Source organism: Suncus etruscus, chromosome 6 (genome assembly GCF_024139225.1).
Source record: "Suncus etruscus isolate mSunEtr1 chromosome 6, mSunEtr1.pri.cur, whole genome shotgun sequence".
NCBI classification, from domain to species: Eukaryota; Metazoa; Chordata; class Mammalia; order Eulipotyphla; family Soricidae; genus Suncus; species Suncus etruscus.
The window spans coordinates 11,398,741-11,412,888 of record NC_064853.1 but is presented as its reverse complement, the minus strand read 5'-3'; the positions used below and the strand labels follow the sequence as shown (position 1 = coordinate 11,412,888).

General features: G+C 39.8%; 2 protein-coding genes across 2 annotated transcripts in view; both read right to left on the bottom strand.

Annotated features, from left to right (window-relative positions):
* SLC35D1 (solute carrier family 35 member D1) overlaps window positions 1-7,253 on the bottom strand; it is a 34,253-nt gene extending 27,000 nt beyond the window's left edge. The window contains exons 1-6 of the mRNA XM_049774416.1: window positions 7,025-7,253; window positions 5,574-5,607; window positions 5,387-5,473; window positions 4,552-4,619; window positions 3,009-3,080; window positions 1,955-2,023 (exon numbers count right to left, since the gene is read on the bottom strand). Coding sequence (XP_049630373.1) covers window positions 1,955-2,023; window positions 3,009-3,080; window positions 4,552-4,619; window positions 5,387-5,473; window positions 5,574-5,607; window positions 7,025-7,233 — 539 coding nt within the window. The 5' untranslated portion in view covers window positions 7,234-7,253. The remainder of the gene's footprint in view (window positions 1-1,954; window positions 2,024-3,008; window positions 3,081-4,551; window positions 4,620-5,386; window positions 5,474-5,573; window positions 5,608-7,024) is intronic.
* A 132-nt stretch (window positions 7,254-7,385) lies between these two features.
* Window positions 7,386-14,148, bottom strand: part of C6H1orf141 (chromosome 6 C1orf141 homolog) — a 40,197-nt gene continuing 33,434 nt past the window's right edge. Inside the window, exons 9-10 of the mRNA XM_049775453.1 lie at window positions 7,698-7,782; window positions 7,386-7,555 (exon numbers count right to left, since the gene is read on the bottom strand). Of these exons, the coding sequence (XP_049631410.1) occupies window positions 7,386-7,555; window positions 7,698-7,782 (255 nt within the window). The remainder of the gene's footprint in view (window positions 7,556-7,697; window positions 7,783-14,148) is intronic.

Here is a 14,148-nt window from a genome sequence, read left to right as displayed (position 1 = left end):
GAGTAACCCGAGGGCCGCCGGGTGTGACCCAAAAACAAACAAAAAACAAAAAATGCCAAAGGCAGATTTTAACACCTTAGCTAAAATGATAGCTTATAGTCTGACATTAAAATATAGTTACCATTGAACTACTATTAGGAATGAGACTTCTAAGAATTCCAGTAAGTTGACGTAGTACTACTAGCTTACTGCACAGCCTGAAAGCCCTTCTACCTTAGACTCCCATCTTCCCCATCTCTTTCTTTCCCAAGTCAAAGGCTGTAACCAGGTAAGGCCAGTCCAGACTGTAATCCCCTTGAAAACCTAAGTAAGCCCTCATTAAATTGTGTAGCTCAATCTTAGATCCCACCAGCTTAAAGGAAATGCCTCAAAGAATGGTTTCCCAAGGCGACAGTGCAGTCTAACCAATACAATCAAATTCTTTATCGATTTTCTATTCTGTATCTATTCTATTTTCTTTCAATATAAAATATGTCTTCTACACTGGGTAGAACAGAACAGGACTTATATATACCCTCTACCCCCTGAAACACACACCCCTTTACCAAAAGTAAAGTTAGAGTTGATCCAAGAGGCACATTGGCACCCTCACATGGAAAACATGTGACTCAGAGTTTGTTGTACCAGCAAATCCATAGATGCATGCAATGAACTTGTGAAATGTTGAAGGAGAGTTTCAGGCATCATTTTAAATTTCTGATTTTTTTTTAGATATATGTTGATACCATGCATTTTACAACTAAAACCTAATCATGAAAGTGCAGGTTTTATAATTTAATAGACTGCCAAACACTTGGACAAAACACAAGGAGATGGAATAAAGCAAACTTATTTGTTATCCCACATTTACTGACTCGGATGAGACACACTCACTGTCTTTAGTAGCTCACTGACTAAAGAATACCTTATCTTCTGTAAAAGCACCCAGGGTCTGGAATCAAATTCCAACCCTATAATTTCTGAGTTATGTGATCTCAAGTAGGTAATATTAAGTTTAGGTTTTAATTTCCTCAACTATGAAATAGGATCTATGCCCACATTACCTCTCAGTTATTGAAAAGTTGTAAATAATCTGTATAAAATGTCAAACATACTGTGTGGCATATGGCATATGTTCAGTAAAGAGGAAGACAGGCCCTAAGTCCTAAATTATATAAATTTAACTGTTAAGAATTTTGAGAGTTGGGGGGGGGGGGTTTACAGTGATAGTGATAGTACAATAGGTAGGGCATTTGCCTTTTGTGCAGCAGATCCAGGCTCAACCCTTAACAGCACATATAGTCCCCCTGGTTCTGTCAGGAGTGATCCCTAAGCAGAGAGCCAGAAGAAAGCCCTGAGCAGTGCCAGGTATGGCCTTCAAACCAAAAACGAAACGACATTCCAATTAAGAGGCCAGTGAGCTAGTATAGCAGGCAGGGTATTTGCCTTGCAAGTGGTTAACCCAGGTTCAATCCCAGGTACTTCCTATGCCCCACCAGGAGTGATCTGTGAGTATAGTCAGAAGTAAGCCCTAGGTAATACTGAGTGGCCCAAAAACAAATAAAGAAAAAGAATTTTGAGTTTGTTATTGTCAGGTTTTATCTTAACAGAGCCAGAAAGATTTAATTTTTAAAAAAATTAACAGATGTTTTCTAATGACATGACTCTAGTCTATAACTATATCACATCCTATCAATAATTACAAATAATTTCAATATAACTTAAGTGGGTTTTTTTTTAAAGTTTAAAGTCAAAGGAGCACAGTAAAAACGGTGTTAGAGTGGCAATTATTGTTTACATAGGCCCACCAAAGTATGGGGGACATGGAAAGGAGAAACCTTGGCCTAAATACAAGGAGACCCTACCCCTGAAGTTTCCTGACATAAGACCAAATCTAGGCTCCAGGCAAACTAGTTTGTCCAATCCAGGTCATATCCATGTAACTTTATAAATTTTACATCAGCCCACATCTTACCTGGCAGCTACAAAGGCTCCAATAATCATAGCAAATACAGTCATCTTAATACTCCAAGAAAAAGTCTTCCTGAAAAATAAAGTTTTTTATATTATTTGTCTGTAGTCACTAAACACAGTTTATTCACTAAACAGTTTAAATTACAACATGGGTCTCCAAATGACATAATGTCTTTTAAAAGCTGTAAGAGGCTGGAGCAATAGTATAGCAGGTAGGACATTTGCCTTGTACTCAGTTGACTTGGGTTGGATCGTGGCATCCCATATGTCCCACAAGGCCCCCAGAATTGATTCCTGAGTGAAGAGCCTGAAGTAACCCCTGAACACAGCAGTGTCCCCCCAAATAATAATAATAGTAATAATAAAATGCTATAAATAAGGGCTGGAGTACAGCAGATGGGGTACTTGACTTGCACATAGCCAAACTGTGTTGAATTCCAAGGATCTAGCCAGAAGTGATCCCTGAGCATAAAGCCAAAAGTAAGCTCTGACCACCAATATATATGATCCAAAAACTAAAAAAAAAATTTTTTTTAATTTTTCATTATATATTCAATGTTCCCAAGAAGTTAGATGTTTAAAAGAATTTTTAATGAAAAACCTTAAATTTTTATATACTTATATTTGTTTTCCTTATTAGTTTTTATTACCTTTTACAAATCAGAATTTATGTACAAAAGTATCAAACACAGGAGAGAGGAGAGAGGGGGAAAAAGAGAGAGGGTGTGAATAAATGTCAGGATATTTGATTTGCATTTGACCAATCTCCAGGTTCAATCCCAGGCACCCCATATGGTCCATGAGCCCACCATGAGTGATCTCAGGATAAGCCCTGAGAACTACTCACTGGGTGTGGACAAAGAGAAAGAAATAAAAAATGAAACACATTTATAGTCAAAGTAATCAAAACGTGAACATTATTTAAGACCTAAACCATAGGGAGGAAGAGACAATATAGGAGTTAAGGCCTTACAGTTGTTGAATCCCTGAAACCCATCAACTTTGTAAGGTGACTGTAGTTTGTTAAAAACCTAAGATATTAGAAATTAACTTACTTGAGTAAGACTCCTTCAGCAAACATTGTAAACAGGATAGAGAACCTTCTCAGAACTGTAAACATTGGCAAGCTATTAAGAAAAATGCAACAATTAGGTAAAAGAAAAAGAAAAATACTTAAACTAAGATTCTCTAAGTTAATATGAAAAAACATGATCTTTTTCTTGTTATAGAATCTCCATGCTAATTAAATCTTTATTTCTCTAAAAATAATTCTCACATGAAAATCTCAAAGGGTTAGCTTTTATGAAGAACTAGAGATGAGAACCCACAAACTAAGTACAAAAAGGGAGAGATAATACATATTTTATCAGAAATTAAAAACACTCATTTCCCCCCCCCCTCCCATTTTATCTACTTGTTAGGTAAACAGCCCTGACAGTGACTGTGTGGTTATGTCTTACACAGAAAAAATGCCTTTCTTATTCCTTCCCTCCACTGAACTCTCCTCTCAACCTTTCACCCTCTAAAACATACATGCAACATTCCTGGACTTTTCCTTTTGTGGAAATAATTTTGTCTTGCTCTAATTTCTCAAAGCATTTTGCTTGCTCTGTCAAACAAACAGCTTCTTATAATATATCTGTCATCGCACTCCTCCTTCAATTAAGCAAGCGAAGAAGCTGCGTGTGCATGAATGAATGGGTGCCTACAGATGGAAAAGTGGAAACTCTAAGGGGCATCTGCAAGAAGCCTGCATTTCTTTCCCAAAGGGCTAAAAGATGGAGAAAGAGACCAGCAGCATCACGCCCCGCCCAAGATAAATATGATCTCTCTCCTTGGGAAGCATCTAGGTGATGGTGAGATCTTGGGCTGAAGAAAGAGAAAAGAGCACTGTGTCTCTAGCTCCAGAGATCTCCCCTTGTTCGAGAGGTTTAGAGATGAAGCCATGGGCTCCTGTTAAATGGTTTCCCTGTGTGTGTGGTTAAAACCACACACACCCAGTACATGTTACATTCCTTATGAGGAGAAGTCAAGAACTGGGAGCTTAAAGGATGGCTGTGCTGTCACAGAGTAGAAAGCTCTATTTATTCTTTCTAAATGTGTGTGCTGCCTTCATAGCTATAATGTCATAGATCAAACAGTACTCATATTTGCATCAGGCTGTCACTGGATGGTATTATTTAAATGCTGAAAAAATGATGAAAAGTTCCCACAGCCACCCTCTGATTCTGAGTGGAGAATTTTCCAGAAATTTACATTTATGAAATATACTAAGGAACCAAAATCTTAGCAGCTTAGCTAAAACCTACCATAGGTCTAGAAAAACAATGAAAATCCTTTATGACATTCATAGACTTCCATCATCAAAGTATTTTCCCAGCAAGAAGGACGAGCAGGAAGTCCTCTTAAAACAAAAAGCTTACACTAAACCTTTAACTGAATCTTCATTATTTATTAACAGAGATTTTCTGATCCCTTCTTTTATTTCCCAGATTCAAAAAAAATAAAATAAAATCAATGTACTAAGTAGTTGGCATCCACATACAATTTTAATAACACATTCTATAACCCTCCCTAGTAAAATAAAGTTATCCATACTTCAGTTTCTTTGTGCTGAACAGTCCTGTGATTTGGTTCCCAAAATATAGTAGAGGTAGTGGAAACGTCTAGAAAATTTAAAAAGGGATAACAAAACTCAATAATAAAGATAGTTGAAACAAGATCCTTTCAAACAGAGCAGTTGTGTATATGACCGAATTCTTCCCACTAAAAACATAAGATTAGTTTTTGTACACAATGTTGGCTCTAGGAAGCAGTAAGTAACGTTTAGTTTATTCATGGATAAATACTATGGCAGAGGCATAGAGGGTGGGGAAGAGCAGAAACAGGCAACTGGTCAAACCATATTAAAGAAAAACATTTGCTCTGCACATAATAATGCATTAGCCCAAGGCTCTAAGGTCAGCAGCAAAAGAAAAGGCAATTCAGTCTCCAGTGGAGTCAAGCACAGGCAAATAGTACCAGAAAATAAACCCAAAGAATAATGAATGCAGAACACACTGGCCAGATTAGATAAATATCCAAAATGCAAAACCCTTATCTTCCCAACAAGCTCCATTAACTAAACCAGAGCACAAGATTTCTAAGATTCCTCTTTTTGAATTTTCTTTAAGAAATCTTTTTTTTTTGTAATTTTCTTTAAGAAATGATCTGTTTTTCTTTTGAAAAAATACTGCATTTATCATGCCCACTTGGATGGTTGATTTCTAGGCTGAAGCATTTCCATAAGCAAGGAATTAGTTGTTGTTGTTGTTTTTGCTTTAATGTCGTGAAAATGAAGCATTCTGTTTTGAGGGAAGGGTTGCTTGTTTTTTATTTTAATTTTAATTTTTTTTTGCATATTTGTTTAGGGGGTTGCATTTTTTTATTTTACCTTTCGAGGTACATTTCTGTCCAGGTCAGGAAACGTGACTACTCTGAGCGTTTTGCCCACCCAAAGAACCGCCACGGTGGCCACCATCTACAGGCAGAGAACACAGGTTCACTGTTCGACTTAAGAAAAGACACACACAAGTTGCTAACAGACACCGACCGCGTTATGGCAGAGGATTCCAACTAACCTGGCCAAGTCCAACACACAGCGAGGAGGGAAACCTACAAAAAAACAAACAAAAACAAACGAACAAAAAAAAAAGAAAGAAAGAAACAGCTCTGTACATGTAAGATACAAAATCAACAACCTAAAAATACATTTTAAATTTTCATGTATTATTTATTTTTGAACCAAACCCACCACCTCCCTGCTGGGGATCTTCTCCAAAGAAGAAGAAGAAAAAAAAAAGAAATCACTGGGGGCTGAACAGGACTGTGCACCCTCGGGCTGGGCCACTTGCCCTGTCTTGTCCTGTCTCTCCCATTTTCCCAACCTGCTATGAAAATTTCCCCTGGAACTTATTATTATTATTATTATTATTATTATTTTTGCAAGGACTGCATGCACCCCTTTTTAGCCCCACTAAGCCATATCAGCCCTGGGTGAAGCCCAGTGATAGTAATAAAAAGATATATCTTATAGACCTGTAATACCATTTGGATCTATAATATAGTCTAGATCTCATATAACAGAATATATATTCTATAGCATAGACCTATAATATAGATAACATAGCTATTATTATTATAGATCTATAATAGATTATAGATCTAATATGATATATATAATAGGTCTATAATATAGCCTAGATATCTAGTATATATGAGAGATCTCTAATGTAAATAGATCTATATGACACATGAGAGATCTCTAATAGAGTATATATGAGAGATCTTTAATGTAAATAGATCTATATGACACATGAGAGATCTCTAATAGAATATATATGAGAGATCTCTAATGTAAATAGATCTATATGACACATGAGAGATCTCTAATAGAGTATATATGAGAGATCTCTAATGTAAGTAGATCTATATGACACATGAGAGATCTCTAATAGAGTATATATGAGAGATCTCTAATGTAAATAGATCTATATGACACATGGGAGATCTCAGAGTATATATGAGAGATCTCTAATGTAAATAGATCTATATGACACATGAGAGATCTCTACTATAGAGATCTAGTATATATGAGAGATCTCTAACACAACATAGATATATGTTGTAGATGTACAATACAATAGAGAGATCTAGTACATATTCTAGGTCTCTAATATCTAGATGTATAAATGAGAGTTGATGGTGACATCCCAGTGACAGCCTGGCTTGCCCAGCTCTCCCGGGGTCACAGTGGGGCAAGAGAGAACTCGGCTGTCAGCCATCCCCCAGGACCTTCCTTGAGGCTGGAGCCAGGGGAGACCCCCCCAGAGCTTTGGGAGTGGTGGGGGGTGGGGGAAAAGGCGGGGTGCTCGGTGGTGGGGGTCAGGGAGCCAGCCCACCCTCCGTGCGCGCAGCCCCCGCGAGGCGCGCAACTTTGCCGGCTCGCACAGGAGGGCGCGGAGTTGAGAGCCGGGGCCGGGTCGGGCCGGGCCGGGCCGGGCCGGGCGGGCGTCCGGGCGGGCGGCGCTACCTGTAGCTGGTGAGCACGCTCTTGTTGACCACGACGAGCAGGAAGGAGCTCACGCCGTAGAAGCCGGCGGCCAGCAGCTTCAGGAAGACGGTCAGCGTTTCGGCCGACGCCATGGCCAGCGGCTCCTCATGACTGAGCGCGGCGGCGGCGTTCGCGGGGGCTTCTCCTTTAACCCGGGCCTGCTGACGTCTACGAACTTCCGCCGCCATGGCTGAGGCGGAGGCGGGGGGCGGCGGCTCCTGAGGGGGATCTCGGGGCTCTGGCCGACTGCACCCCACTGACTGACTGACTGACTGACTGACTGACTGACTGACTGACTGGGCGCCCCGCGGTGTCCACGGCTCGGCTCGGCTCGGCTCGGCTAGGTCGCCGCGCGTCCCCGCCCAAAGGCCGCAATTCCCACCCTCGGGAGACTTTGCCCCGCCATTGTGCAACCGAGGGAAGGCAGGGGCAGGGCCGAGCTGGGGTGTCGGGGGGTGTTTGAGGGCGTCTGGGGCCCGGGCGGCGGCGATGGCTCTGGATTGCGGGGTGCTAGGTGTCGAGGGGAAAAGGTGAGACGGACGCCGAGGCTGCCACTGGGTGCCCGCGGCGAGGCTCCTTCTGCGCCTGCGCGCTTCCAGCCCGGATTTTTTTTTTTTTTTTTTTCCAGGCTCACCGCCGCTACCTGACTTACCGGGCCGGGTGGAGGACTGCGCGGCCGTATTCTCTAGATAACTACCGCCTTCAAAAAATATTGAGAGTTCTTTGGCGCTCACTCCCTAGTAGTTTAGTGAGGGTTTTCTATGTTGTGCCCCTCTATTAGGAGACTTATTTGCACGGCTGTTAGGCTTTTTTTTTTTTTTTTTTTTTTGGGGTGGGGATGGGGGAAACTTCAAAGCCCTTCTGGGCTGTGGGGCGTTACTCTAAACACACCCCAAAAGTCTCCTGCATTGCCTCTGGCTAGTGTCTGCAACCTGGAAATACCAAACCTGTTTTACTTGGCTATAGCCTGGGAGAAGGTTTAATGAAAAGTGCTTTTTTACTTTCAAATGGTAGCCAGATAGTGGAAGCAGTTTTAAAACAGAGCTGGTGGAAAGTGAACTTGGGTACCCAAAAGATGGGTGCAGTTCTTCTAGTCTTCCCAGAATGACCCCTTTCACTAGCTGTGTATCTTTGGGTTAAGGCTTCTCTGATCCTAGGCAGCCTCATTTTCTGCATGGTCAGCTAGCACATAACAAGTTTTCAGTGTTTGCCAACTATAGTGAAATATTAAAGGATCCACTTAAGCAAATAATTATATTTAAATTATAGTGAATAGTATATTGTGCATAAGTAATATGCAATATGCATAATATATACATGTGTTGTATATATAAAAGATTTATCATTTTAACCCTTTTTCTGTGTTTTTTTTGGGGGGTCACACCCAGCGGCATTCAGGGGTTCACTCCTGGCAGATTTGGGATGTGGGGATTCAAACCACTGTCCATCTTGAATCAGCTGCATACAAGGCAAATGCCCTAGTGTGCTATCTCTCTGGCCCTCATTTTAACCCTTTTTGAGTGAACAATTCATTCACATTAAATATGTTTAATGGTTGTGCAGTTCTTCTTTGGTTTTTTTGTTTGGGGCCATGTCTTCCAGTGTTCAGGGCTTAACTTTTTGGTGGTACTGGGGGAACCATCGGTGGTGCTGGGCTTGGATCCCGGTGAGTAGCAAAAAGCAAGCACCTTACCAGCTGTACTGTCCCCGCCGTAGTCAGGCAATTTTCACCACTACCATTTCCAGAATTTTTTTCATCTCTAACTGAAATTGGGTAACTACTAAACAGAAAACTGCTCCACCCCACCCCAACCCCATCCTCTAATCCTCAAACTGTTCTTCAACCTCTCTCTCTGGATTTGACTTCTGGTGGGTTTTCTCATTACAGAAGTCTCACAGTATCGCTTCCTTTGTACCATATCTCAACCAGGGAAATGTTTTTTTCACTCATAGAGTAGCCTAAGTCCCAACTTCCTTCCTTTGTAAGACTGGATCCGATCCCATGCTATGTATCTTTTGATCTGTGTGTTTTGACTATTTGGGAATAGCTGTGTTCTTCTGAAGTTCCTGAAAGAAAAAAAAAATCATCCATGCCCTGCCCAGCATGAGGCGACATGGCTTCTGCCAGCATCTCCACAGATGTGCCCCCATTCCCTCACCACTCAAGCTTCAGTCTAAATCTCCAGTTGCATTAAAAAAACAATGTGATTCTGACTTTTGTCTTAACTCTCTGATCACTTCTTGCTTGATCTCTCCTTCCCCTGCTTACTGCCAGAATAGCTCTTCCTGTCCTTGAGTTAGGCAGAATCTTGCCCTTCACTGCCTGCCATACTTTTCATATATCAACTAACTCCCAGCCCTGACTCTCCAGCTTTCCACATCCCTTTATAGAGACTCTGAACCCCAGCTCATAAATCAGCCTGTTCTGGGACTTTGACCCTTTGAGGATAGGGCCAAGGAACACTTAGCAGTGTTCAGATTGTTTTTGTTGAATGATGCAACGTATGGTCTCACTTTTTAACACTGGGAAAGGGCCAGATTTCCTTGACTGCTATTAGCCAAAGGAAAATACCCAGAAAATTAAAATTTGAGAACCATCCTTTGTGAAAATTACAATAAATGCTCTGCATAACAAAAGCAAACAGGCCCCCCCATTAAGAGATGTTAAGCTAAAACATGTTATATTGCTACATGTTACTTGTCTCCCACCTTATACCTTTCAAAGAAAGTAGCAGTTTTCCATTTAGAGGCTCATTTTAGATTCATTTTCTGTGTATATGTCTATAAACATGTAGGGATATATTTTCACTATATTTTAACATGACTGGAATGTTATGATTCTATTTTAGAAATAAGATTCACAAGTTAGATACTGTTTTCAACCCATTTCATGACTCTGAACATTTGATTTGAAGATTTGAATTTTTTTTTTTTAGTTTCTTTACATACAATGTGAGAATAATAATAGTCCTGACCTTGCAGGAGTATATTGAGAACTAATAGTGAAGAGGGACTGGGAGATAGTACAGGGACTGAGGTACTTGGTTTGAATCCAAGCAATACATTGGCTCCTGGGTATTGTTAGGAATGATTCCTGATCACAGAACCAAGAATAAGGCCTGAGCACTGCTGGGTGTGGCCCAATGTTTTACCACCACCTAAAATAATAAATGAGTTGATAAAAGTAAAATGCTTAGAGCACATTATAAACTTCTCGAGTATATATAAGTACTAATCTATACAACACAGCAATAATAATTATTCTCATCCATACAGCCTTTCTCTTTTTATTCTGTTTTCCTTGAAAGCCTTGCTGTGCCAGTCCAAATGATCTCATTTTCTTTCATAGCTACAGAAAATTCCATTAGCTTTTAGGTAGATGTGTTGTAATCTTTTCCTATGGATCTTTAGGTTGTAAGTGGTTTGATGGTCTTAGTTGATTCAACTTTGTCCAGGCATAAGTTTCTACAAGTAGAATAACTTAATCAAAGACAATCTTTTCTTTAATTACTAGTATTAACACATTGATATATTCAAAGAAATGATACCAATTTTATATGACCATCAACACTATAGAAAGAATGAAACTTTCTTGGGGCTGGGGGATAGTTCCAGATTTAAAGTGCCTGCATTACCAGCACACATGACACCATGAGTTCAGCCTCAGTGTTCCCCCATGGTCTCAAGGGACTGTCAGTGCTAAAGTCGAGTGGGCACTCTCTGGCACACAGCCAGCTGTACCACAATCCCAAGTGAGCAGAAAAATGAGATGTGTAGGGGTCATGTGTGATCTCCAGTGAGTGCTGCAACCAGAGTGTTTACAGGTACCATGTGCCAAGTCCTACCACCAAAACATACTCTAAGTACAAAAACTAAATGAGTGATCCCCAGTGACCAAGTGTATGATCCCTTGGAACCAGACATGTAAGCTTTGGCAAACAACACAACCCAGCATGCTTGTGAGCCAGTCATTGCGAAAATACAGCAATAAAGGGCAAGAAAAGATGAATTGAAACCCTTTTTGATAAAGTTTTTAATACATAGTGTCACTCCTATAGAAAGATTAAATGCCACAGACAACCATTTGCAAATCAGTTGCAGTAATATGCAATGAAAGTAACCCCCCCCTCCTAAAAGCACTGGTTTGAAAACAGCTGCTATTATTTTTTTTACACAGAATGATCACGTGTGAAATAACATGATGTGTATCTAGGAACAAATATTAAGGAACAAACTCATTGTTGTAGGCCAAGCATTGTACTGAATTTTCTCAACCACAATAATGATTTGTGGAACTTCAGAAAAATGCTATGATAGTTAATGGGATATTTATTAGAGATATTTAGATGTCTTATGTGATTTTGGTGTTTTGGATTCAGATCGATTTTGTACCTCAGTGATCTTAATCATGGAATTATAAATGCATCATTGTAATGTTATTTGATGAAATTATGGAAAGATCAAAGCATCTCTTTAAAAGCTGTTGAAGATTAAAAATAGTTCCCCAGAAACAGGGCCAGGAGTAAGCCCTCAATGCTGCCTGGTGTAACTCCAAAACTAACAAAGAAAAAAGAGATGAAAAATACTTTAAGTATTCTCACTGAAATACAAATCTATATGGAAATACCCACATTGTAGCTTGATACATTTTATATTGACCATTTTACCAGTGGAAGCACTGGCATGAACATCTTGGAATTAAATCACTTCTATAGCCAAATGTTGGTTTAGTCAAGAGATTCCTCCCTGAGGAAAGTTGATTCTGTGACAAGACTCATTTCTTTCCCCTACATTTCTCTTTCCCTTGGTTCTCTCTTCCTAATGTCTCAAATTTGCCAGCGGTGGGCTGCAATGAATGACCTACTAAAAGCGAGCCTGGTACTACTGTTGAAATTAATTAACTCATCTCCTTATTACTCCAAGAATGAGGAAGAGTGAAACAATTATATGGAGGTAAATATAGATGAATAGAGATACATGGCTGTGTACCCTGCAGGGTTCTCAAACTCAATTTACCTACGGGCCACAGGAGGCAAAGTCGGAGTGATCCTTGAGTGCAAAGTCAGTAGTAAGCCTTGAACATTGGGGGAGTGTGACCCAAACAACTAAAACAAAACAAAACAAAAAAAAGATTCCTCTAGGGCAGGGCCACAAAATGTACGGAGGGCCGTTTACGGCGGGCCGCGAGTTTGAGACCTCTGGACTAGACCCATCTTTTCAGCATTTGATTTGTGCTTCACTAGGCAATCTGCTTCAGTAGGAATGCGTGGACTTATTTGTTCTTCTACAAAGATAAACAGTGCCATTATCTTCTTCACTTATCAGATTTGTTTATCAGCCTTCTGAAGAATAAAAACCAACTTTAAGTAATTGAAGTCTCCGTAAATCATGATCTGGTCACAGATAACGAATCCAGTCAGCACATAAGACATCATATCAGAACTCAACAGGACATTTCAAACTCAGTATGTCAACAACTATCTCTCCTAGACCCGCAAGCACTTGAATACTTTGTCTCAGTGAGGCCTCATATCACCCCAACCATTGTAATTCTGCTGTGCTCTCTGTCTGTCTGTCTACCCCCTGCCCTCAGCCAATCACTGACCATTCTGCTGTACAGAATTTGCATTGCCCTTTTTTCTCTGAACCTTCTTCCCTTGACCTCTGGAATGCCATACTACCTAGAACTCTTCCTGATTCTCTAGACATTATGTCTTGTTTTGTGAGCTCTTCTACCGAATCACTCCAATCTCACCTTCTTTCAGGTGAGATTTCTCTTTTCATTCCATATATTTTCAAGAAATCATCTTATCCTAATCCTGTGTTTTATTTATGATTGGTCACTTTGTCAAGTCTTCCCAAATCTATATCCCAAGTGTTGCAAATTTCAGATTAGTATAATCATTTGTTTCCTGAAGATTTTCACTAGGATAATTCAGTCTCCACCAATTTGTCTAAAATGAATTTCATCATTATCTTTTCCCATCCCCCCCCCAAAAAAAAACCCTGCTTTTCCAAATGTTCCTGGTCATATGAAGTAATATATTTTGCCAAGAAAAGATCCTATCTTTTTGTAGTCATCAAAGAGACTTCTTATATAGTACATTCTATTTATCAGGTCTCCTCATTTAATTCAATGACTGTGTTAAACAAGTTGACTCTGGAAGGGATCATCAAAATGACTCACATGGCTGTGGACTGTATTAGAACTAGAAGGACAGTGGATAGAACTCTAAGAAAGATGACAATGTGATTATTGGCACTAGTATTAGGAAGTAGATCCTGTTGCTACTTGATTCTTATAAACTAAACACAGCAAAGCATTTGCTATTTAAACAGATGCAGACTAGATTTTAGGAGTTGTGGATTTATCTGCTCCAATGGAAATAGTCTATCTGGAGACCAAAGAGTACAGAGAGTAAGAAATATATCCTGAACACAGCTGGGTGTGACCCTAAATATAAACTCCCTCCTATAAAAAAAAAATTCTATATGCAACATTAAACACAACAGAAATCAGGAGATTTACCTCAAATTCATCTCCTGATTCATCTGAATATATTATAAACATAATCATGTTCTGTCTTTTGCAATAGGAATACCCAGCCTTTAAAAGAGAATATGGAGGGCCAAAGTGATAGCACAGTAGGTAGAGCATTTGCCTTACACATGACTGACCCAGTTTTGATCTCCAGCATCCCATATGGTCCCTAGAGACTGTCAGAAGTAATTACTGAGCACAGAACCAGAAGTAGTTACTGAGAACAGAATCAGGAATAATTACTGAACACAAAACCAGGAGTGATCTCTGAGTGCTTCCAGGTATGGTGCCCAAATGAAAACAAACCCCTTAAAAAAAAAAAACCACAAGCACCCCTCATGCATCTTTCCTAATTTTAATAATGATAGCCCTCAGATCTACAATTCTACCCCAGAGACACTCTTCCTTCTATAGATGAGACTGGTAGATAGGAAGGTTCTGGGTGATTATTCTTTTTTTTTTTTTTTCACAAAAAGGTCCTTCTATTCGATGGGTCAGAGTTAATATGAGGTTTCTATTATGCCTAGCTATTTATCTCTTCTAGTTATATATTGAAGAACTA